The 19,865-nt window shown below is 46.9% G+C and overlaps 1 protein-coding gene across 2 annotated transcripts; it reads left to right on the top strand.

The window, feature by feature from the left end:
* The first annotated feature begins 7,963 nt into the window (after nt 1-7,963).
* On the top strand, nt 7,964-16,146 carry LOC100479502 (histone H2A.V). Of its 2 annotated transcripts, XM_034665063.1 has the most exons (5): nt 7,964-8,257; nt 10,630-10,707; nt 13,038-13,151; nt 14,934-15,063; nt 15,816-16,146. In XM_034665063.1, the coding sequence occupies exons 1-5, from the start codon at nt 7,979-7,981 to the stop codon at nt 15,875-15,877; spliced, it is 663 nt and encodes a 220-aa protein (XP_034520954.1). In that variant the 5' UTR covers nt 7,964-7,978; the 3' UTR covers nt 15,878-16,146. The 2 variants fall into 2 exon arrangements, with proteins under 2 accessions (XP_034520954.1, XP_034520961.1); XM_034665070.1 differs by lacking the exon at nt 13,038-13,151.
* Nucleotides 16,147-19,865: the final 3,719 nt, after the last annotated feature.

The raw sequence follows: 19,865 nt of genomic DNA, 5'->3' as shown, positions 1-19,865 counted from the left end.
GGTGACACTTGCCCTGGACCAGACAGTCCCATGCTGCCTGTCACCTCAGCGCCCCCCCCATGTTGCCCACCAGTTGTCATGTGTTACAGGGTATTATTTCCACTTTTGTTAGAACGAGAAGACAGGAGCTTAAGGACTGCTGGCTTGTCCCGGTTTGGTACTGAGTACGGCAGACAGAGTGCACGCTTGACCACGTTGTTAAAGTTGAGAAGAGACCAGCAATGACCTTCTCTGTGCCTGAGCTTTCCAAACCCAACAGATCATGTCCCTGTCAAGCCCGAGGGGAGGGTGCTCACCCTTGGGGTGGCTGGGAACAGGTAGTGGTGGGAGGTGGTGTGAAGGCTGCTGTCTGGGGTCAGCGGGAAATCCTAGGTGACGGGTGTTTGAACTGCGTACAGAAGGAATCCCAAATATTCTTGCTACAGTGCCTTTATCATTTAGTGTGTGGTGGAAATCTCTAACTAACCATTTTTTGTAATGCTTTACTATTTCACGATAAACTCTTTCAGCAAGAGTGAGCTTTAAAAAGTACGTATCTGGGGGGCGCCTGGGTGGCACAGCGGTTAAGCGTCTGCCTTCGGCTCAGGGCATGATCCCGGCATTATGGGATCAAGCCCCACATCAGGCTCCTCCACTATGAGCCTGCTTCTTTCTCTCCCACTCCCCCTGCTTGTGTTCCCTCTCTCGCTGGGTGTCTCCATCTCTGTCAAATAAATAAATAAAATCTTTAAAAACAAAAAAAGTACGTATCTGGAGTGCCTGGGTGGCTCATTCGGTTAGGCGTCTGCCTTCAGCTCAGGTCATGATCTCAGGGTCCTCTCCCTCTGGCCCTCTTCCTGCTCATGCCCTCTCTCTCTTTCGCTCTTTCTCTGTCTCTGATAAACACAATCCGTAAAAAAAATAAAAAATAAAAAGTATGTATCTAATGTGCTCCTGGCTGGCTCAGTCGGTAGAGCGAGCAGCTCTTGATCTCGGGGTCACTGGGCATAGAGATTGCTTAAATAAACTTAAAAAAAAAGTGTGTATCTAACAAAAACTGAGTGAATACGGAGTGTCCATTTCCACACATGACTTGCAGAGAAGTTTTGTTGACCTTGGTGTCCTAGCAAGTTCAATGGCTGGAATACCAGGGGACACGAATCTGCCGCCTCAACTTCAAAAATCAGCTGTTGCTTTATTTTTATTTTTTTAAAAGATTTTATTTATTCGACAGAGATAGAGACAGCCAGTGAGAGAGGGAACACAAGCAGGGGGAGTGGGAGAAGAAGCAGGCTCATAGCAGAGGAGCCTGATGTGGGGCTCGATCCCAGAATGCTGGGATCACGCCCTGAGCCGAAGGCAGACGCTTAACCGCTGTGCCACCCAGGAGCCCCAGCAGTTGCTTTAAATAAACTTTGCCCAGAGACAAGGATAGCTGTTAATACGTAGATGACTTTAGCAGAACCATTTCCAGTCACGTGATACCAGTTCAATCAGTGCCTTGACCCGACTCAGACAGAATCAGCAACTTTATCAGTTCTCCTAAGGTTCAAATTTTCACTCGGTCCTTATGATCAATGCTGACGGTGAAATCATCTGATACCATTTGAATGTTACTGCGAAATCAGTTTAAAAGTTCAACAGCTGGGGGGTCCTGCCTGGCTCCTGGGGAGACCATGGGACTCCTGATCTCAGGGTTATGAGTTTGAGCCCCACCTTGGGCATAAAGCTTAGCTTAGGGGGAAAAAAAAAAAGTCCAACAACTAAGACGAAATTAATCATGCGGTACTATGAATGCACAGTGGGGTGGAGCCTAATGGTGCAAACATGCGCTTGCAAGATGAAGAAAGCTATGGAGTGTAAGTGCACTTGGAATTGGACGTGGAGTGCATAACTCATAAGGTGTCCAGGCGAGCTGTGATCGCCTCCCCACTCAAACGTGCAGTGTAGTTGTCAACTTTGAACAAGCTTCAGAGCAGCTAACCTACCAAATTGTTGTCAGACGGTGAATGTTGAATCTAACAAGCACTTGATGTGCGTTTTCTCTCTTTGTTGTTCAATATCCTATTTTAGAAATGCTTGAGCCTTTGAAAATCAACCCACGCTGAATTGAATTGGCATTTCTGCTTGCAAATGAGGCCTCTAAATTTTGGTGGTATTTGGTTCAAAATCAATTGGAAATCGTTCAACCAAGCAACTGATGCAAGAATTGGTAAGAGACTTCAGCTTTTGATGCATCCTGAATCATCATTCTCCGCTATTCCCAAATAAATCCATTTTAGCTGGTGGGAAAAAAAAAACAAAAAGGAAAGACACTTCAGCTTTTGAAACTGTTAGTTGTGATTATTGGAAGCCACACTGGGAAACAGGAAAACAGTGAACATGGTCCCTTCAGAAGGAAGGGAAGGATGAACAAATTAAATAATGGCAGAGCACTCTGGAATATCTCAGCCTGTGGACAGACTCTTTTAGCGGAATTCCTATTTTAAATTGGATAAATGTTTATTCTGTCCTGCGATGGACTGAAATTGAGAGGGTCTCCTGTGTCGTAGCATCGAAATTTGGTGAACAGTCAAAAGAATCAGAGACCGCTTACAAATGACTTGACACAACTCACACAGCCTTTCCAGATCTTTCTCGTATAAAATGTGGATCATAGATTGTACTTTGCTTTTTTTTTTTTTAAAGATTTTATTTATTTATTCGACAGAGATAGAGACAGACAGCGAGAGAGGAAACACAAGTAGAGGGAGTGGGAGAGGAAGAAGCAGGCTCTCAGCAGAGGAGCCTGATGTGAGGCTCGATCCCGTAACGCCGGGATCACGCCCTGAGCCGAAGGCAGACGCTTAACCGTTGTGCCACCCAGGCGCCCCTGTACTTTGCTTTTTATTATAAGGATTGAAAAGCTGCATGGAAGACACTTAACACTTAGGAAGGTGTCTAGCACAAGGAGGTAGGCTTTCAAATTTTAAGGCTGCATGAGTTTTAACTCTTGAAAAATGTAGTCATTTGTTCTATTATCACATTAATTTTTAATTTTACTTTTCCCCATGTAAAATTGAAATATTTTTAAATGCATTTTTCATAAAGGCACTTATAAAGCTGACACATAGCCAAGGAACACAATTTAGAAAATACCAAAGAATATTCAAAAGCCAACCCACATCCCACCCTAAATAATTCATTGTTAAGTGTTGATTAATTTCCTGGCAATGCATTTCTATGTGAATGACTGAATGAGAAAAAGAAAGCGAATTCTCTGCAGGCAGCTTCCAGCACCATTTCTTGAAAAGACTGTGCTTTGCACATTGATTCATCTTGACACACTTGTCAAATAAATACCAAGTGACCAAAGAAGGACTCTGGTCAATGCCACTGATCTATCTACCCTATGCCAGCACCGTGCCATCTCGACCACTGCAGCTTTGTGGAAAGTTTTATTTTTATTTATTTTTAAAAAGATTTTTATTTATTTACTTGAGAGAGAGAGAGCAAGAAAGCTCAAGTGGGGAAGAGGCAGAGGAAGAAGCAGACTCTTGCCTGAGCAGGGAGCCTGACATGGGGCTCGATCCCAGGACCCTGGGATCATGACCTGAGCCAAAGGCAGACCGCTTAACCAAGTGAGACACCCAGGTGCCCTTGTGGTAAGTTTTTTTTTTTTTTAAGATTTTATTTATTTATTTCGACAGAGATAGAGACAGCCAGTGAGAGAGGGAACACAAGCAGGGGGAGTGGGAGAGGAAGAAGCAGGCCCATAGCAGAGGAGCCTGATGTGGGGCTCGATCCCACATCGCCGGGATCACGCCCTGAGCCGAAGGCAGACGCTTAACCGCTGTGCCACCCAGGCGCCCCCCTGTGGTAAGTTTTAAAATCGAGGAATGTGGGTTTTGCCTCAGTCACTTCCACTAAGTATGGTACTAGCTGTGGGTTTGCCATAGATGGCCTCTGTCAGGTTGAAGAAGTTCCCCTCTAATCTTAGTTGTTGGGTGTTTTTACGATGAAAAGGTGTTGGATTTTGTCAAATGCTTTATCTGCCTCTATTGAGATGATCATGTGGTTTTTGTCCTTTATTCTACTGACATGGCATATTGCATTGATTTTCTTATGTTGAACCAACCTTGCATTCCCAGGATATAAGCCTTTTTACAGGTTGCTGTTTTCACAAGTTGAGGAATTTGTTTCTATATTTGTAAGGGAGATTGGTGTGTGGGATATTTCCTTCTCATAGGGTTTCTGTCCTACTTTTAGTCCCAGGGTAATACTGGCATCATATAATGAATTGGGAAGTGTCCCCTCCTATTTTTTGGAGGAGTTCGTGATGGATTGGTATAAATTTTTCTGATAGAATTCAACAGTGAAGACTAGCCTTTTCTTTGTAGGAATATCTTAAATTACTAATTCAATTTCTCTACTTGTCATATGTCTATTCAGATTTTCTACTGTTTTCTGGAGTCTGGTTTGGGAGTTTATATCTTCCCAGGACTCTGCCCATTTCATGTAGGTTATTTAATTCGTGGGCACACAGTTGTCCAAAAACATTCCCTGTTAGTCCTCCTTATTTCTGTAAGGTCGGTAGTGATCTTCCCTCTCTCACTTCTGATTTCACTAATCTGGATGCTCTTTTTCTTGTTTAGTTTAGCTGAACGTTTGTCAATTCAGTTGATCTTTACAAAGAACCAACTTTTAGTGTCACCGATCTAGTTCTGTTGTTTTTCTTATTCTCCACTTCCTCTCAAATCTGTATGTTCTTCCTTCTACTTGCTTTTAGTTGGCTCTTCTTTTGTGTTTTATTGCGTAAGGAAATAATGCATGCACATTCCACAAATTCAAGGTGACCGAAGGTTTTTGTAAGGAAATGATTTTCCTTCAAAAACATTTGTTGCTCCTTTGCTTTCCTTTGGATTTGCTTCAACGTAACCCAGCTAGAGGCGGGGCAGATGTAAATGTAAATATAAAATAAAGTGGCCATGAGTCCACGGTCACTAGTTGTGTGAGGAGTACTTCAAGTTAATTGTACTATTTGTTTGACCTTTGCATACATGCAAAACTTTCCCTTTTTTTCTTTTTAAACACTTATTTTTTAAAGATTTTTAAAATATATATATTTATTTGTCAGAGAGAGAGAGAGAGAGCACAAGCAGGGGGAGTGGCAGGCAGAGGGAGAAGCAGACTCCCCACTGAGCAGGGAGTCTGATGTGGGGCTCTCCCAGGATCCTGGGATCATGACCTGAGCAGAAGGCAGAGGTTTAACCTTTAAAACTTTCACAATAGGGGCGCCTGGGTGGCTCAGCAGTTAAAGCGTCTGCCTTCGGCTCAGGGCGTGATCCCGGCGTTATGGGATCGGGCCCCACGTCGGGCTCCTCTGCTGTGAGCCTGCTTCTTTCTCTCCCACTCCCCCTGTTTGTGTTCCCTCTCTCGCTGGCTGTCTCTATCTCTGTCGAATAAATAAAAAATCTTTAAAAAAAAAATAAAAAAAAAAAATAAAACTTTCACAATAAAAAATTACCAATATATGTATCCTGTGCCTATCAATCAAGGTCTGTTCAGGTTCCAGAAAACAGGCCAGTTGTCTGAACAGAGAAGATACAAAGGATCGTTAACTGGATACAGAGTTGTTAGCTGATACAGGGTAAACAGAGGGCTCTAAGTTGTTGACAACTGGCAAATATCTTGAAGAAAAGAAAGGAAAACCTTAGAACCCTAGGGGAAGGGCCGGCGGGCTGGAGCTCACACCTGAGGGAAGATGAGCTGGCTGGACTGCTGAGTGGGAGGGAGTGACCAGTCCGGTTTTGCAGGTGTTGGGAAAACGGATTCAACTACAGCTACAGAAGGAGTAAAGCATTGCTTAGGTGATGCTCAGAGCAAGCAGACAGACTTACGTCCTTCTTCCTGCCCGTCTTGTGGTTTCCCTCCAGTGCTCCTTAGGCAAAATCTAGCAGGGAAGCAGGCGGCAAAACAGACGTGTGTGCAGGGCCCCAGGCTCTGGTGTGTTTTCTGGAACCTGAACAGACCTTGACTGATAAGCACAGGATATGTATATTTGTAATTTTTTATTATGAAAAGTTTTAAAGGGGGACACCTGGGTGGCTCAGTCGATTAAGCCTCTGCCTTCCCCTTCGGCTCAGGTCATGAGGATGCTGCATTCTGACTGATCTCATCCAAACCAGGCAGGTTCTGGTTCATGGAAGTCACCGTCTGCCACTGGGGGCTGGCCTAAACCCCCAGGGATGCTTTTTTAAAAATTACAAAATAAAAAGAGAATTTGGCTGTCCTTTACAAGAGTGGCCACAAAAAAAAGTCTGTCTCTTAAAGGCTTTGCGATATTTTGGAGAATGGCTTGGTGTGAAAGGGAATTTACAACTGAGCACAGGGGTGAAAACCCGGGGAATCTATGTAGTAATCATGTATCATTAAGGCTGTCCTCTCGTCATTACACTGGCAACCCTGGGAAGATGATGGATGACTGTATAGGATAGCCTTCTATCCTTTGTACCTTTACAGTTCCGTACGTGTGAATACACGGCCCACTCAAAAACTTAACAACTTTGCAAAGAAAAGCCGTCGTGTTAGGTCAGGTTTCCCGGGAAACAGAGTCTAAGGTGGGGATTTGCCTTCCCGGGGCTTGCTCTTGTAGCAATTCCAGGAGATCGTGCGGGTGCTCTCTAGGGACCGCACCATGAGAACCGTCACACTGGATCTGATCGGGTTAAATCCAGCCAGGTTGAATGTTAACGTGCGGGCAGTGCGGGCGTTTATCACTTAGGGATGCTAATCGCTAAAATTCCCTGGTTCCACTGGCGTTCTTTGTGAGCTCATGCCACCTTCTTCGCAGCCGTAGTTCACTGGGAACTAGACTGGATTCGTTAACACACTTGCTTTATACAATGGCTAATGGGCAGTTTTTATAGATGCCAGAAAACGCCATCCGTTTTCTTCGGTGTGTGGGCTTCAGTCTATTTCTCTCGGCTCTCAACGGAACGCAGAAACCGAGAAAGGGATCAGTACTGTTTGTGATGAGCCCCTGGGTCTGTCAACCTAACTCCACTTTCCCCGAATCTGAGGCCGACGGAATGGACTTCCTGTTGAGGAAAGTTTATCGGGTATCGATTGATGCCGCACTAGATCCCCGGCGGTCCCCTCTAGGCTGCGGACTTAGCGCTCACCCAAACCCCGGCACGGTGGGCCGGGAGCGGGAAAACGAGGTGCCCTGCGCGGATCACACGCCCAGAGAGCGAGCGCAACAGGTCAGGTCTCCGGGGGCGGGGTCTGCAGGTGCGCGGGGAGGGGGAGTAACGCGGCGGGCCGGGGACACCGAGGGCACCTGCTCCGGATCCCGCTCTTCACTCCTCCCCTCCCCCACCCCGGCGACCCAAGGGGGCGCTGGCACCGGGGCCATCCGCACCCCACAGGTAGCCCCCATGGAAACCTCCGGGGTCCCCGCCGGCGATGCGGGCGCCTCCCTCCGTCCCTGCCCCGCAGGCGCATGAGCTAACCCCCGGCGCGGACGCGGGAGGAGGGCAGCAGGCGACAGCAGGGACAAAGGCCGACGCAGGGCGCCGCGCGGGAGAAGGTAAAGGCAGGAACACCCCGGCGGCGCCGGTCCTGGGAAGGCCGGCCACACTCCGGGTGTCCGCGTTTTGTATTAGCTCGCGCGACCCGGGACCCGAACGTCCGCCACCGAGGGCCTCGGCTTGCGGGAAGCAGCACGCACAAGCTACGCTCCCCGTCTCTGGCGTCCCAAACATTTCTCACAGGCCGCAGAGCGGGCACCGAGAACGCGCGGAAAAGCCACGGCCGCCTCCGGTCGCTCCACCCATTGGCTAACCTCGCCGTCGTTCACGGCGGCCCGCCTCCCCTGCTCGCGGGCGATATTCTCACTGGCTGACGATCGCCACCCGTCCTCCCTCACTGGCCCGGCCCTCCGTTCGTCGGGCTGGAGACGTGGAGACAGGTCGAGAGCCGCGCGTGGCCCCGCCCCCTCTCGCAAACAGGCGCGTCGATGTTGGGGCTGGAGGCCCCGCCCCCATGTGCCGTGTGCAAAAACAAACAGCCGTTAGGGAGGAGGTACCAGGGGCGGGGCCGCGTTAGAAGAGGCCGCGCGACTGGGCGGCCGCCGGGGTTCAAACCAGCAAGGCGAGCGGGGATTGGCCGGGGCGGTGCGAAGCGGGCCCCGGTTATTGTCCGGGCTCCGGCGGCGGCGGCGGCGGTCGGTGCTCCGGAGCGGCGGCTCGGCGGCGGCGGCTCGGCGGGAGCGAGGGCGGGAGCGGCCGAGACCATGGTGAGAAGCGGCGGCCGGGTNGGCCGGCGGGAACCCCTCTGTCCCGGGGCCGGCGGGCAGGTGTGTCCCACCGGCGAGATCCCCTCCGACCCTGGCCGCGGACCTACGCGGGCCGCTGCCTCTCTGCGGCTCGGAAAGCCCGCGACTTGGTGCCCGCTGCCTAACAGAGTGAGTGGGACAGCACACACCGCGGGTCTGAGGCTGGCACCGCGTGACGAGAGTCACTTGGGGCTCTGGCAGTCGGCGGCTTGTGATTGAGAACTAGTTCTTATTTCCTGACTCGGCCGGCCCTGGGGACAGCGATCGTCACTGTAAACTGTTGACTCCCGGACGCAGATGAAACACTTTCTGTATTGGACGAATGAGTGACGATGTAAGCGTCAGCCGAAGTCAGAAACCAAAAATTATACAGATTCCTCGTATTATGTAGCCGTGTGGCCAGCAGTTATTAAAGTATATGAGGCGTGCTCTAGACATCTAGAGGTGCTCAAGCCTTCTCGCTTGCTGAGGGACTGAATATAAGAAAGATAGGAATTAGTTTGTAGACTTTTTTCCTGCTTCTAATACCTGCTAAGTCCTTTATTTTTTTAATAGTGTGTTGGGAGCTAAACATTAAACCAACTGAGATACGCAGCTGGGCAGCCGGAGTACGTGCGGTTGACTCTTGCAGCTTAACAATTCTTTTAAAAAAGGCATTACAAAGGGATAGGCGGTTTCAAAGCTTAGCCTCCACTCCCTGAAACAGCTGGCCGATCTTGTAACCTGATTTTAAATTTTAACTAGCTTTAAAAAAAAAAAAAACAGTGGAAGCCATAGTAGATTTTTTTTTTAAGATTTTATTTATTTATTTTGACAGAGAGAGACAGCCAGCGAGAGAGGGAACACAAACAGGGGGAGCGGGAGAGGAAGAAGCAGGCTCATAGCAGAGGAGCCCGATGTGGGGCTCAATCCTGTAACGCTGGGATCACGCCCTGAGCTGAAGGCAGACGCTTAACCGCTGTGCCACCCAGGTGCCCCGCCATAGTAGATTTAAATGGTAAAATCTAACAGTCCAAAAGAGAACCTTGGTTTCTCTCTCAGGTCAGATTCTTGCTATAACCTCTCCAGAGGCCGCTAACTTGTCTAACTTAGTACTGTGATCTCCCGGAAATGTATGTGCGTACGTCCTGTGTGTGGAATACCCCATGTTTACAGAAGTAAAAGCTCACTGCCCTTGAACATACTCTGCCTTTTTCTTGAAGAAATATTTTTGGGGGGGGTTCTGTATTGCACATACCTGCATCTCATTTGTTGAAATGGCTGCATAATTTTCCGTTGCATCTCTGTAGGATGTCCTATTCGTGAACCGTGAACGGTAAGATGCTTTGAGGTTTTGTTTGTTTGTTTTTAACTATCAGTTGATAGTAGGATTTGTTTAACCCTTTTGGCGTAAGCTGGAAGCTCTTTTTTTAATTTTCAAATATATATAACAACATTTGCCATTTTAGCCATTCTTTAGTGTCCAGTCAGTGGTATTAAGTCCATTAACATTGTTATGTAGCCAGCACTGCCGGGCATCTCCAAAACTCTTCCTTCTTCCCAAAGTGAAACTCTGCACCCATTACACACTCACCCTCTGTTCCAGCCTCTCTCAGTCTCTGGCAGCCACCCTTCCCTCTGTCCCTCTGGTTTTGGCAGGTGCCTCCTGTAAGATGCATCAACAGTATTTGTCCTTTAGGGTCATGTCTTCAGGGTTTGTCAATGTCCGAGCAGGTGCCAGAATGTCCTCTTTATCGCTGAGTACTCATCCATTTTATGCGCATACCGCATTCTCTACCTCCGTAGACCCGGCCTTTCTGTCTCTGGGCTGCTGTGAACATGCGTGCACATCGCAGTTTCAGAGCCCCCGCTTTCACTTCTGTGGGTAGAGACCCAGGGTAGGATTGCTGGGTCACGTGCTGTTTCCATGTGTAAGTTTTTGAGGGTTTGGTTCTTTTAAGGTGCTTTTTTCCTGTCTCCCCAAACAGCTAACCTCTGACTGTTTCTGTGGAAATGATATATGTTAACTGTTTTTTAAATGTTTTTAAAATATTATTTCATTATGAAATATTTTCAGCATAAAAGTTATATTGACTTGATGAAGATTTTTCAGGGTGAAATTTGAGAAAAATATTCAAACTTTTAGGAACCTCATTTTAAATAAGTATTTAAGGTTTGACATCATGTTTATATAAATTAGTAAATGGTGATGTAACACATGTATATCTGAAATTGAGGAAGGAAGTCACCTAGAGTTTTTTTTACCTACCTGAGGTAAAACTGGAAAAAATTGTTTCCCAAATATTTTTGAAATAGTATTTTCAACTCTTCATCTGGAGCTTTTTTTCATTTAGGCTGGAGGCAAAGCTGGAAAGGACAGTGGGAAGGCCAAGGCTAAGGCAGTGTCTCGCTCCCAGAGAGCCGGGCTACAGGTAATTGATGCTCTCGTAATTCACTGTTAAGTTAGTTTCTTTATCGTTGTGATTCAGGACCCATAGATGTTTCATTAATTATGAAAATGTATGTGTATTGCTGGCCTTTTAATGAGATGAATTGCTCGAAATTTAAATTCTAAAACAGCAGTCTTTTAATTTGTATTCTTCTAAATGAGAACAAGTCATGAGATGACCTTAAATGAACTCTGCGAATTTTCTCTCTTAAAATCTGTTATTTCTAGATTGTAAGTATGTTCCTGTTTCTTTTATAAATTGTATCACATTAAAGTAAGTCGGCTTTGGTTTTTCTTTTTGAGAAGGTATCTGTAGCGGTATGGTAACTCTGAGGATGAGCTCGAATTTTGGGTAGAATAATGGACTATTCATTAGTCCTTTGAATATTTCCTCAATATTCAGTTTTAGACTGGAGTGATGTACTCTAAACACTAAATATTTTCAAACTTCATATATTTCAGTTGTTGCAACTTTAATCCACAAACTCAGCATTTTCTGAATGAGTAAGAATTACTCCCTGCATATAAGAGACCCTTTTAAAAGGAAAGTGTGAAGGCCAGACTGTAAGGTTTGGATTTTTATCCTCTTGGCTGTGGTGAGCCACTGAAAGTTTTGGAGCAAGAGGATGACATGAGGGGGGGTAGAAGTTACCCTTGACGGTACATCCTGTATTTTAAAGCATCATGTAAACCTGAAAATGTCCGGTGAGAGCGGGAAGACAGCTGAGGCTGTTTCGGTGCTTTAGGAGTCAGGTAACACAGACCTGAGCCAGAGCGGGGCGGAAGGAATGGGAGGCATGTGTGTGCCGCACGAGTGGAGGGGAGGCGTAGGGTTGGGAGGCAAGGCGAGAAAGGTTTCCTGAGGCTCCGAAGCTGAGGGTCAGAAGAGTGTGTGTTGTAGCAGAAGCAGGTTATGACAGTCGGTTTCCGGTGAGTACCTTGAGGTCCCAGCAGACACCCACAGGAAGATGTCCACAAGAGTCGTAGATTTGAGCCCCCTTTCCACGAGGGAGTGATCAAAAGGATTGCAGATTTAAGATTACGTATGTAAAATTGGTGGTTGATGCTGTGGGTGTTTGCTGTGTCGAGCATGAGAAAGGAACACGAGGACCCGGCGGACGCTCAGAAACACATGGTGTTTGAGTCAGAGAAGGAAAAGCCTGAAGAGCAGCCCGAGGCAGCATTAGAACTCTATGTAGTCTGTGTGGCCGGCCAAGAGATGGGGTTGCAGGTCCTCATATGTGTCAGACAACCTGCCTGCTCCGGGGGAGCTCAGGATTACTTAGTGAAGGAGTGTAAACGGACAGAATACCGTGCTTTTCCTCCTTAAGGATCTGATCTAGAAATGGCCACTAGATTTGGCAGTTCAAGTGTCACTACTGACCTTCAAGAATGATGTTTGGCAAAAGCCAGGTTTGGATTGGAATAAAACGGGGGACAGGAAAGTTAGGGTTTCAGCATTTCCTTTTAAATTTTGCCTTTGGAGGGGCACCTGGGTGGCTCAGTCGTTTAGGAGTCCGACTCTTGCGCTCGGGTTGTGGTCTCAGGTGGAGCTCAGGCCCCGAGTCAGGCTCCATGCTGGGTGTGGTGCCTGCTTACACTTCAGTCTGTCACTCAGTCTTGCCTTTGGAAAGGAGATCTGTAGACAGACTGGAGCCGTTGCCACAGACGTGGAGTTGTGTTGAGTGAGGTGCAGATGAAAGGAGCCAGTGGGAAGGTGGTAGAGCTGTGGCGGTGCTGGAACAGGGTAGGGGTGGGGTGGGGGCAGTCAGGGACACAGGGGTGCAGCAAAGGATCCCTTGGAGCTGAGAAAGTTCCTCTTCTCAGAAAGCATCCCAGTGAGAGAATGGAGTTGGTTTTTCTTAGCTATCAGATCACCTCTTGAAACTGAGCAAGGCAGGTTGGCGCTGGGACCCAAGGAAGGTGGTGGGAGAGGAAGTCCCACGAGGCCGGTCCGGGAGGGGATTAATGATCCCCACACAACATGAGGCCCTGTGGGACAGGCAGTGGATGCTGCGCCTAGTGGTTTCTCTGCGCGGCTGTGACGTTCCATATTCGGAATGAGTTCCTGGGTCATGGTGTTCTGCCTTTTCTTCTCTCCTCAGAAGGGTAAATGGCGTGAAGATTTGGGGCTCCTTCCTAGGACATACGCACAGGTTCTGGGAACTGTTCATTGCTAGATAGGTCTGACTTCTGATAGCACAACCGGATCGATCTCTCCTGCGTTACCCCCGTTACTCGGCCTTCGGTCACTGTCAGTGGTATGATGACAAGACTCTTAGGTGCTTCCCATCCCGATGGTCTGTCTTTCAGTTTCCCGTGGGCCGCATCCACAGACATTTGAAGACTCGCACTACGAGCCACGGAAGGGTCGGTGCCACGGCTGCCGTGTACAGTGCCGCGATCCTGGAGTACCTCACTGCGGAGGTCTGCAGGGGGTGTCTTGTATGTGGGGGTCCGGAAGGGGCCTGCACTCTGGAGTTGGGGCTCGAAACCAAAAGACATGCGCACTTTTAGATGCATCTTACAGGCTTGTTACCCGGTACCAGGGTCACAAGGAACCTTAATACACTCATTTTTAAAGTTCAGACAAGGCTCAGCAATCCATATTTTTAAGCGATGTGACAAAGGAGTGTCACATACTTTCAACACTGTATTAGTAACGCAGGGAACCCTGAATATACGTATCACTGCTATTAGACCAGAATCTCCTTGTGAGTGAAGATTTGGGGAGGGGTAAAGGTTTGCCAGTGTGACGATCCATTTTTAAAAATCACAGATACATGATAGTGATAAGGAATTTGGTAAAAGACCTAACTGATCCTTTTGGTTCTCTGTGGGGTCATATGCATAAAATGCTGTATCTTGGTCAGTTTGACATTTCAGGAAGATAAATGAATTAATTCTTAATAGTTGGGTGATGGATCAGCGCTGCCTCCGTCCCGGCCCCTTCTAAGGCTCTGAAACTCCTTCAGCCACATCCCAAGCCAGGGAAGTAACTAGAGTAGCAAGCAGGTCACATGGTGGCGATAGCCAACCTGGCAGGAACAGGGAAGGTTCTTCCTCAGGAGAGCTGTGCGTGGGACCAAGGCTGAAAGGTGGAAGTTTGATCTGCGTATTGTCACTGCTTCCATTCTGTTAACCTCACCAAGTCCTTCACCTACAGACGGTCTTGTCTATTTGGTCCTGAGCCAGGGATTTAGTGCAGGCAGCACGGAGCCTCTACCCCCATCTCTCCTGCAGCTCACACGTGTGCGTGTGCTTAGAGGCATACTTTGGAGAGGGGCACATTTCATTCACTCGTGTGGAGGCATAGACTTCTGGCTCAGAATGTTCCAGATACTTAAGTTTGGGGGTTTCGTCATTAGTAGAAGTAAAGAAAATACTGGACTCTAAGGTCAGGGATAATCACTTTTCAGCCTTGGCTTTTCACTAGGATCACTTGGCGAGCTTTTGAAAGATGCTGGTACCAGGCCTCCCCCCAGACAGGCCAGAGTCTCGGGAGAACGCAGTAGGGTCCCGGTGGCTTGTAAAGTGTGCCTGTGGCTTCTGGTACACACCAAGGCTTCCCGCCGCTCTGTCTCCTCGCGACTTCGGGGAGTTATTTTTGTAGGACTTCCATCAGAGGTTGTATAATGCCAGTATAGTCTGGGGAGGAAAAAACCAAATTAAAAATCCAGTTTTATGGCCAGCTGGGACTTTGAAATTCTTTCAGTTGAAAATTCCCATTGTAGAATAAAGCATGCTGCCTGCAGATTACAGGTCCCAGTGATGTTAAAAACTCTGAGTGAGAAATTATTTTCATTATGTTTTTAAACTGTTCTATGAGTACTAAGAAATAAATCGCAGCCCTTAAGGGCTAGGCAAAAGTAGACAACAGGGACGTAGTAAAAGAGCGATTTTCCTAGATGTTCACCTTGAGAATCTCGGTGAAGGAATAGTGCTCTCCCTCGCCCTTCTTCCTGTAAAAGCAGGTTCTTGCGCACGTGTCTAGGGTTCCTGCAGCAAGTGGATATAAAAGGGCCCAGTGAAGTGAGGAGATTTCTCTGAAAGCATCAGAAACATGAAAAAGAAACCCGTGTTGTCAGTTTACATGTCTTTCGTGTACAGAGGCCGCAGGGATCTTTTCAGCTATAATCTCAAGTCTGCACTGACTACACTGATCTCAAACGCCTCACCCTCTGACGGGCTCTCTCGGGTGCTTTGTAGGTGCTGGAGCTGGCGGGTAACGCTTCCAAGGACCTCAAGGTAAAGCGGATCACTCCGCGTCACTTGCAGCTTGCAATCCGTGGTGATGAAGAGTTGGATTCTCTTATCAAGGCTACCATCGCTGGGGGTGGTACGTATGATCACCTCTACGGCCTTGGTCGTCATTGGCCTTTCTCACGAAGACATAAGTCAGATCAGCGATGCCCAGTGCATGTGAAGTCAGCTAGAAACACACACACACACACACACACACACACACTGGAAGTCCCTCAGTGTTGCCCAGTGCATGTGAAGTCAGCTAGAACACACACACACACACACACACACACACACACACACACACACACACGAAGTCCCTCAGTGTTGGGTCCATTACAATGAAGGCTGCTTCTGTTCATCCTGATCTGAATATATATTTCTTCTTGCAGCCAAATACAATGCCACTTTTATTTTAGCGAGCTCCTTGTCTGAAGCTCATATATGATACTTAGAACCTAGTGTTTAAAATATTTCCCACACCCTTCAACTGTGACTTAAAAATGACCTTGTGAAACTGCTCAGGGCGATGCCCTTGAAAGTCAGGGCTGAGATCATTGAGTGCGTCGGGATGAGTGCGGGTGAGATGTGAGCTCTGGTTCTAAATCCTTGCTGGGTCACCTTCGAGGAACCTCCTGAAGACTGTGGTTGCTCTGCCCCAAAACCCATAAAGGCACCGTTTTGCAGAGTTCTAGTGGGGTTCCTAGGCCCCAAGAGAGGGAACCCTTGGTGAGGGTACTGGCACAGGGTCAGCGAGTGGAAGGAGACTTAGGAACTTGCATTTCTGTGGGTCGCTCTTCGTCGAGGCACTGAGTTGTTCACCTGTTTCTGTGCGTTTCCTTCCAGGTGTGATCCCGCACATCCACAAGTCTCTGATTGGAAAGAAGGGACAGCAGAAAACCGCTTAGAGCATTGTTTTAACCAACCCCCTTCCTCCCCGTCATTGTACTGTAACTGAGACAGAAGAAATAATGGGGATATGTGGAATTTTTAAAAGAGGCAGATGGAAAAGCATAGACAATTACTGTAGACGCGATAAGAGACATTTGTATGTTCTTAGGCTCAAAGTTTGATAAAGTACCTTTCCGTGTGGCAACGCTTGTGTGTTGATTGGCTAGGTTTCTCCCGTGTGTTTTATACAAAAATGGAATTGATAAACCATTTTTTACAAAAACAATTTGTCTCAAAACCGTTCTGTTCGTGATGTGTTGGAACTATTTTTCTCTTTGAAATTTTAAAAATTTCAATCAGTTATTTTGTATTCACAATAATTTTAAAATAGAAATTGGGAAAACGGATTTCTCAGGATTGATACAATATCCTTACATGGAATCTTCGGTGCTCTCCATTTGCAGTACGCACCGTTGTCTTACACACAACGAAGGAAAGAAAAACTGCCAATTAAACCCTGGTATGCCAGCAGTTAGGAGATGTATCCCGATTCCAGAGTTATTCGAGGATGAAAACGTACGCTCAGAGTTGATGAGATAGGATAGCGGAATTGTTTTGAATTATTTACTGAGCACTTACTATGTGGCAGGTCCTGAACTAAGTGCTTTAGTGATCAAGAAATTCTCTTACACCCACTTTTAAAGATAGAGAAACCAAGGCTCACAGAAGTTACCGTTAGCCAGAAGACGTCTGTCTTGTAGACGGAAAAGGGCCGAGCTGGGACACAAGCCTCGATTTGGCTGACTCCAGAGCCCACACTTACCTGGAATTAAAGTTAAAATTTATCAAAGTTTTCTGCTTTTACTTAAACTTCCAGCTTTTCGTGGTCTTTTATTATATAGAGTATAACATTCAGAAATTTGTGTCATATTTTTAGAAAATATTTTGCTTTGTCAGTTTCTAAGTAACCTGTAAGATTTAATGTACCAATTAATGGTCCATCAGAAAGCTCTGTTTTTCTGCTGGGAAGTCTTCATTAAGAAAGAAAAATTTTAAATGCTTTATAATGTAGCACTATCAAAACAAAACTCATTTTTAAAAACTTATTTTATTATGGAAATTTTCAAAAATACCGAAAAATAAAGAGAATAGTATAATGAAGCCCGGTGTACTCCAGCTTCCAGAAGTTACCCTGTGGTCGGCTCTGTTTTACCCGTATGCCCACCTGCTCCCTGCTCCCAATGGATTGGTTTGAATCCCGTTTTGGCATGATTTATTTTCGTGTCTGCGTACTCACTGAGCCTGTAAAGATGGGGCACTTTTTTGACCATAATCACAATCTTCAGACAGCTATAAAATTAGAGCACCAGATCTCTTCAGTGTTCAAATTTTCCTTTCAGCTATTTGAAGTTCGTTTATTTGAATCAAGATCCAGACATGTTCTGTATCTTTTTTAAAAAATTTGTTTATTTTAAGTAATAGCTACGCCCACTGTGGAGCTTAAACTCAACCCCGAGATCAAGAGTCGCACGCTCCAGCGACTGAGTCAGCTGGGCCCCCGGCGTGTTCTATATCTTACATCTCGTTGATGCCTCTTGTTCCTTTTTAATCTATAGGTTTCTCTTCCCTCTTTGTTTTTCTTACAATTTCATTTTTGAAGAAACTGTCTTGTTTTCTCTACAGAATTACTGAATTCATGCATCCTAATGGTATTTAAGATGTTTCTCTGTCCCCTAGATTCCCTGTACCCTGACAGATATAGAGGGGTTGGTTTTTATTCCATTTTGCTTTCTCACAAAAACAACTCCTAGGTGACATTGTGTACTTGTTGGATCATGTCAGGGGGCACCTAGTGCCTGCCTGTGTCTCCTCTTGCCGTGTAAGCACTGTTGGTGGGTCGGGGTGCACCAGCCCCCTCCGTGCACCCTACAGATGCCTCAGCTTGTCCCAGGGAGTCCTGACCCCCGTGAACTGTCCCTGCCCCGAGGAGACAGGCTTCCATCGGGGGTTGTCGGTGGGGGATCCCCTTGTGTTCCTTCTGCATCCGGAATTCTGTACAGAGCTTTTGCTCTTTGATTTACAAGGCAGGATAAGAAAATTTCAAATTCTGATTGGATCATCTCTGCACATATTTTGAAGAATCTTTTTTTTAAGATTTTATTTATTTGAGAGAGCGTGCATGTGCGTGCAAGAGAGCACGAGTGGGGTGAGGGGCAGAGGGAGAAGCAGACTCCCCGCTGAGCAGGGAGCCCGATGCGAAAGCTTTTCTTTAAAAAGCGGTTTTTTATATTAAAAAAAAAAAAGAGAGAGACCCTCAGGGCACCTAAGTGGCTCAGTTGGTTGAATGACTTGATTTCAGCTCAGGTCATGATCTTCAGGTCATGGGATCGAGCCCTCCATTGGGCTCTCCACTCAACATGGAGTCTGCTTAAGATGCTCTTTCTCTCTGCCTCTGTCCCCCTCCGTCTCTAAAAAAAATAAATAAAAATTAAAAAAATAAGACCCACTCTAACATCTAAACTTTTTAAAAAAGATTATGTATTTTATTATTATTTAAGATTTATTTGAGAGAGAGAGAGCATGAGAAGGGGAGGAGCAGAGGGAGAGGGAGAAGCAGACTCCACCGACCAGGGAGCCTGATGTGGGGCTCAATCCCAGGAGTCCAGGATCGTGACCTGAGCCAAAGGCAGATGCTTCACCAACTGAGCTACCCAGGAGCCCCAAGATTTATGTATTTAGAGAGCGCAGGGGGGAGGGGGAGAGGGAGAGAGAAACAAGCAGATTCCTCACTGAGCACGGGGCTTGATCCCAGGACCCTGAGATCATGACCTGAGCCAAAGGCAGATGCTTCACCAACTGAGCGACCCAGGCACTCAATAAATCTTATACCTACCTCCTAGAGTTTACAATTAATATTTTACTCTATTTTGTCACACAATTATTCATCTATGGGATGGCCCTCATTTGCTTAATGTTTTTATGCTCTATTTGTCCTGGCCTTTCTTGTGTCAGAAGGGAAGGTGTTCTTCGAATGGATCATGTCATTGTATCAGATGACTGACGGGTTTTGAGGATCTAGGGAAACCAGATTCCACTGGGGTATGTGCTGAGTTCAGTCAAGGGCTGAATGCGTTGAATGAGGACGTTTACCTCTCAGATGGGTGAATCAGATTCTGAGCAGACCTTGTTAATCTGCTGGGGGGGGAGCTCCGATTGAAAGTAATTTCAAAGCACTTTTTTGCTGCATGTTGTTTTTTGTTTTGTTTTTTATTTATTTAGGGGCGCCTGGGTGGCTCAGTCGTTAAGCGTTTGCCTTTGGCTCAGGTCGTGATCCCAGGGTCCTGGGATCGAGCCCCACAATCGGGCTCCTCTGCTGGGAGCCTGTTTCTTCCTCTCCCACTCCCCCTGCTTGTGTTCCCTCTCACTGGCTGTCTCTCTCTCTCTGTCAAATAAATAAATAAAATCTTTTTAAAAATAATTTATTTATTTATTTGAGAGAGAGCATGAGTGGGAGCAGAGGGAGAGGGAGAAGCAGGCTCCCTGCTGAGCGAGGAACCCGACACGGGGCTCGATCCCAGGACCCTGACATCATGACCCAAGCCAAAGTAGGACGCTCCACCAAGTGAGCCACCCAGGTGCCCTTTTTGTGCGCATTCTGTTTGGCCTTCAGGTAATGAGCATTGCCCCCCCTATCCGTCCACGCAGCCGTACCCGGCTGAGGTCGGAGTTTGAGCGGGTGTGGGTGCTGGCAAGGGTGAAGGCACGGGGGCGGAAGGGGTAGCATTGTCATCCATTTCTCAGTTTGGGGCTCGTAAAGGAATCCCAAGGGAAGGAGTCAGCCTGAAACGTGTCAAAGTTGAAGGCCACCCCCACCCCGCAAAAATAGGCTTTGCCTCAATTTACCAGTTAGTCGACCAGCTTTCTTAACATACAAATAGGGAGTTAATTTGTGATCGGGTGAGGCTTCAAGCTTAGAGTTCCTTTCTGTAGATAGGGAAGGTCACT

This window comes from Ailuropoda melanoleuca, chromosome 1 (assembly GCF_002007445.2).
Source record: "Ailuropoda melanoleuca isolate Jingjing chromosome 1, ASM200744v2, whole genome shotgun sequence".
In the NCBI taxonomy this organism is placed as follows: domain Eukaryota; kingdom Metazoa; phylum Chordata; class Mammalia; order Carnivora; family Ursidae; genus Ailuropoda; species Ailuropoda melanoleuca.
The sequence above is the reverse complement of the archived record's forward strand: the minus strand, read 5'-3'. Positions and strand labels throughout refer to the sequence as shown.

Excerpts from the sequence above, each read along its gene's own strand:
- LOC100479502 (XM_034665063.1), top strand. The coding sequence starts at position 7,979 with ATGTTGGGGCTGGAGGCCCCGCCCCCATGTGCCGTGTGCAAAAACAAA. Across the intron at positions 10,708-13,037 it reads CCCAGAGAGCCGGGCTACAG|TTTCCCGTGGGCCGCATCCA; the intron begins GTAATTGATGCT and ends TCTGTCTTTCAG. Across the intron at positions 15,064-15,815 it reads GGCTACCATCGCTGGGGGTG|GTGTGATCCCGCACATCCAC; the intron begins GTACGTATGATC and ends GTTTCCTTCCAG.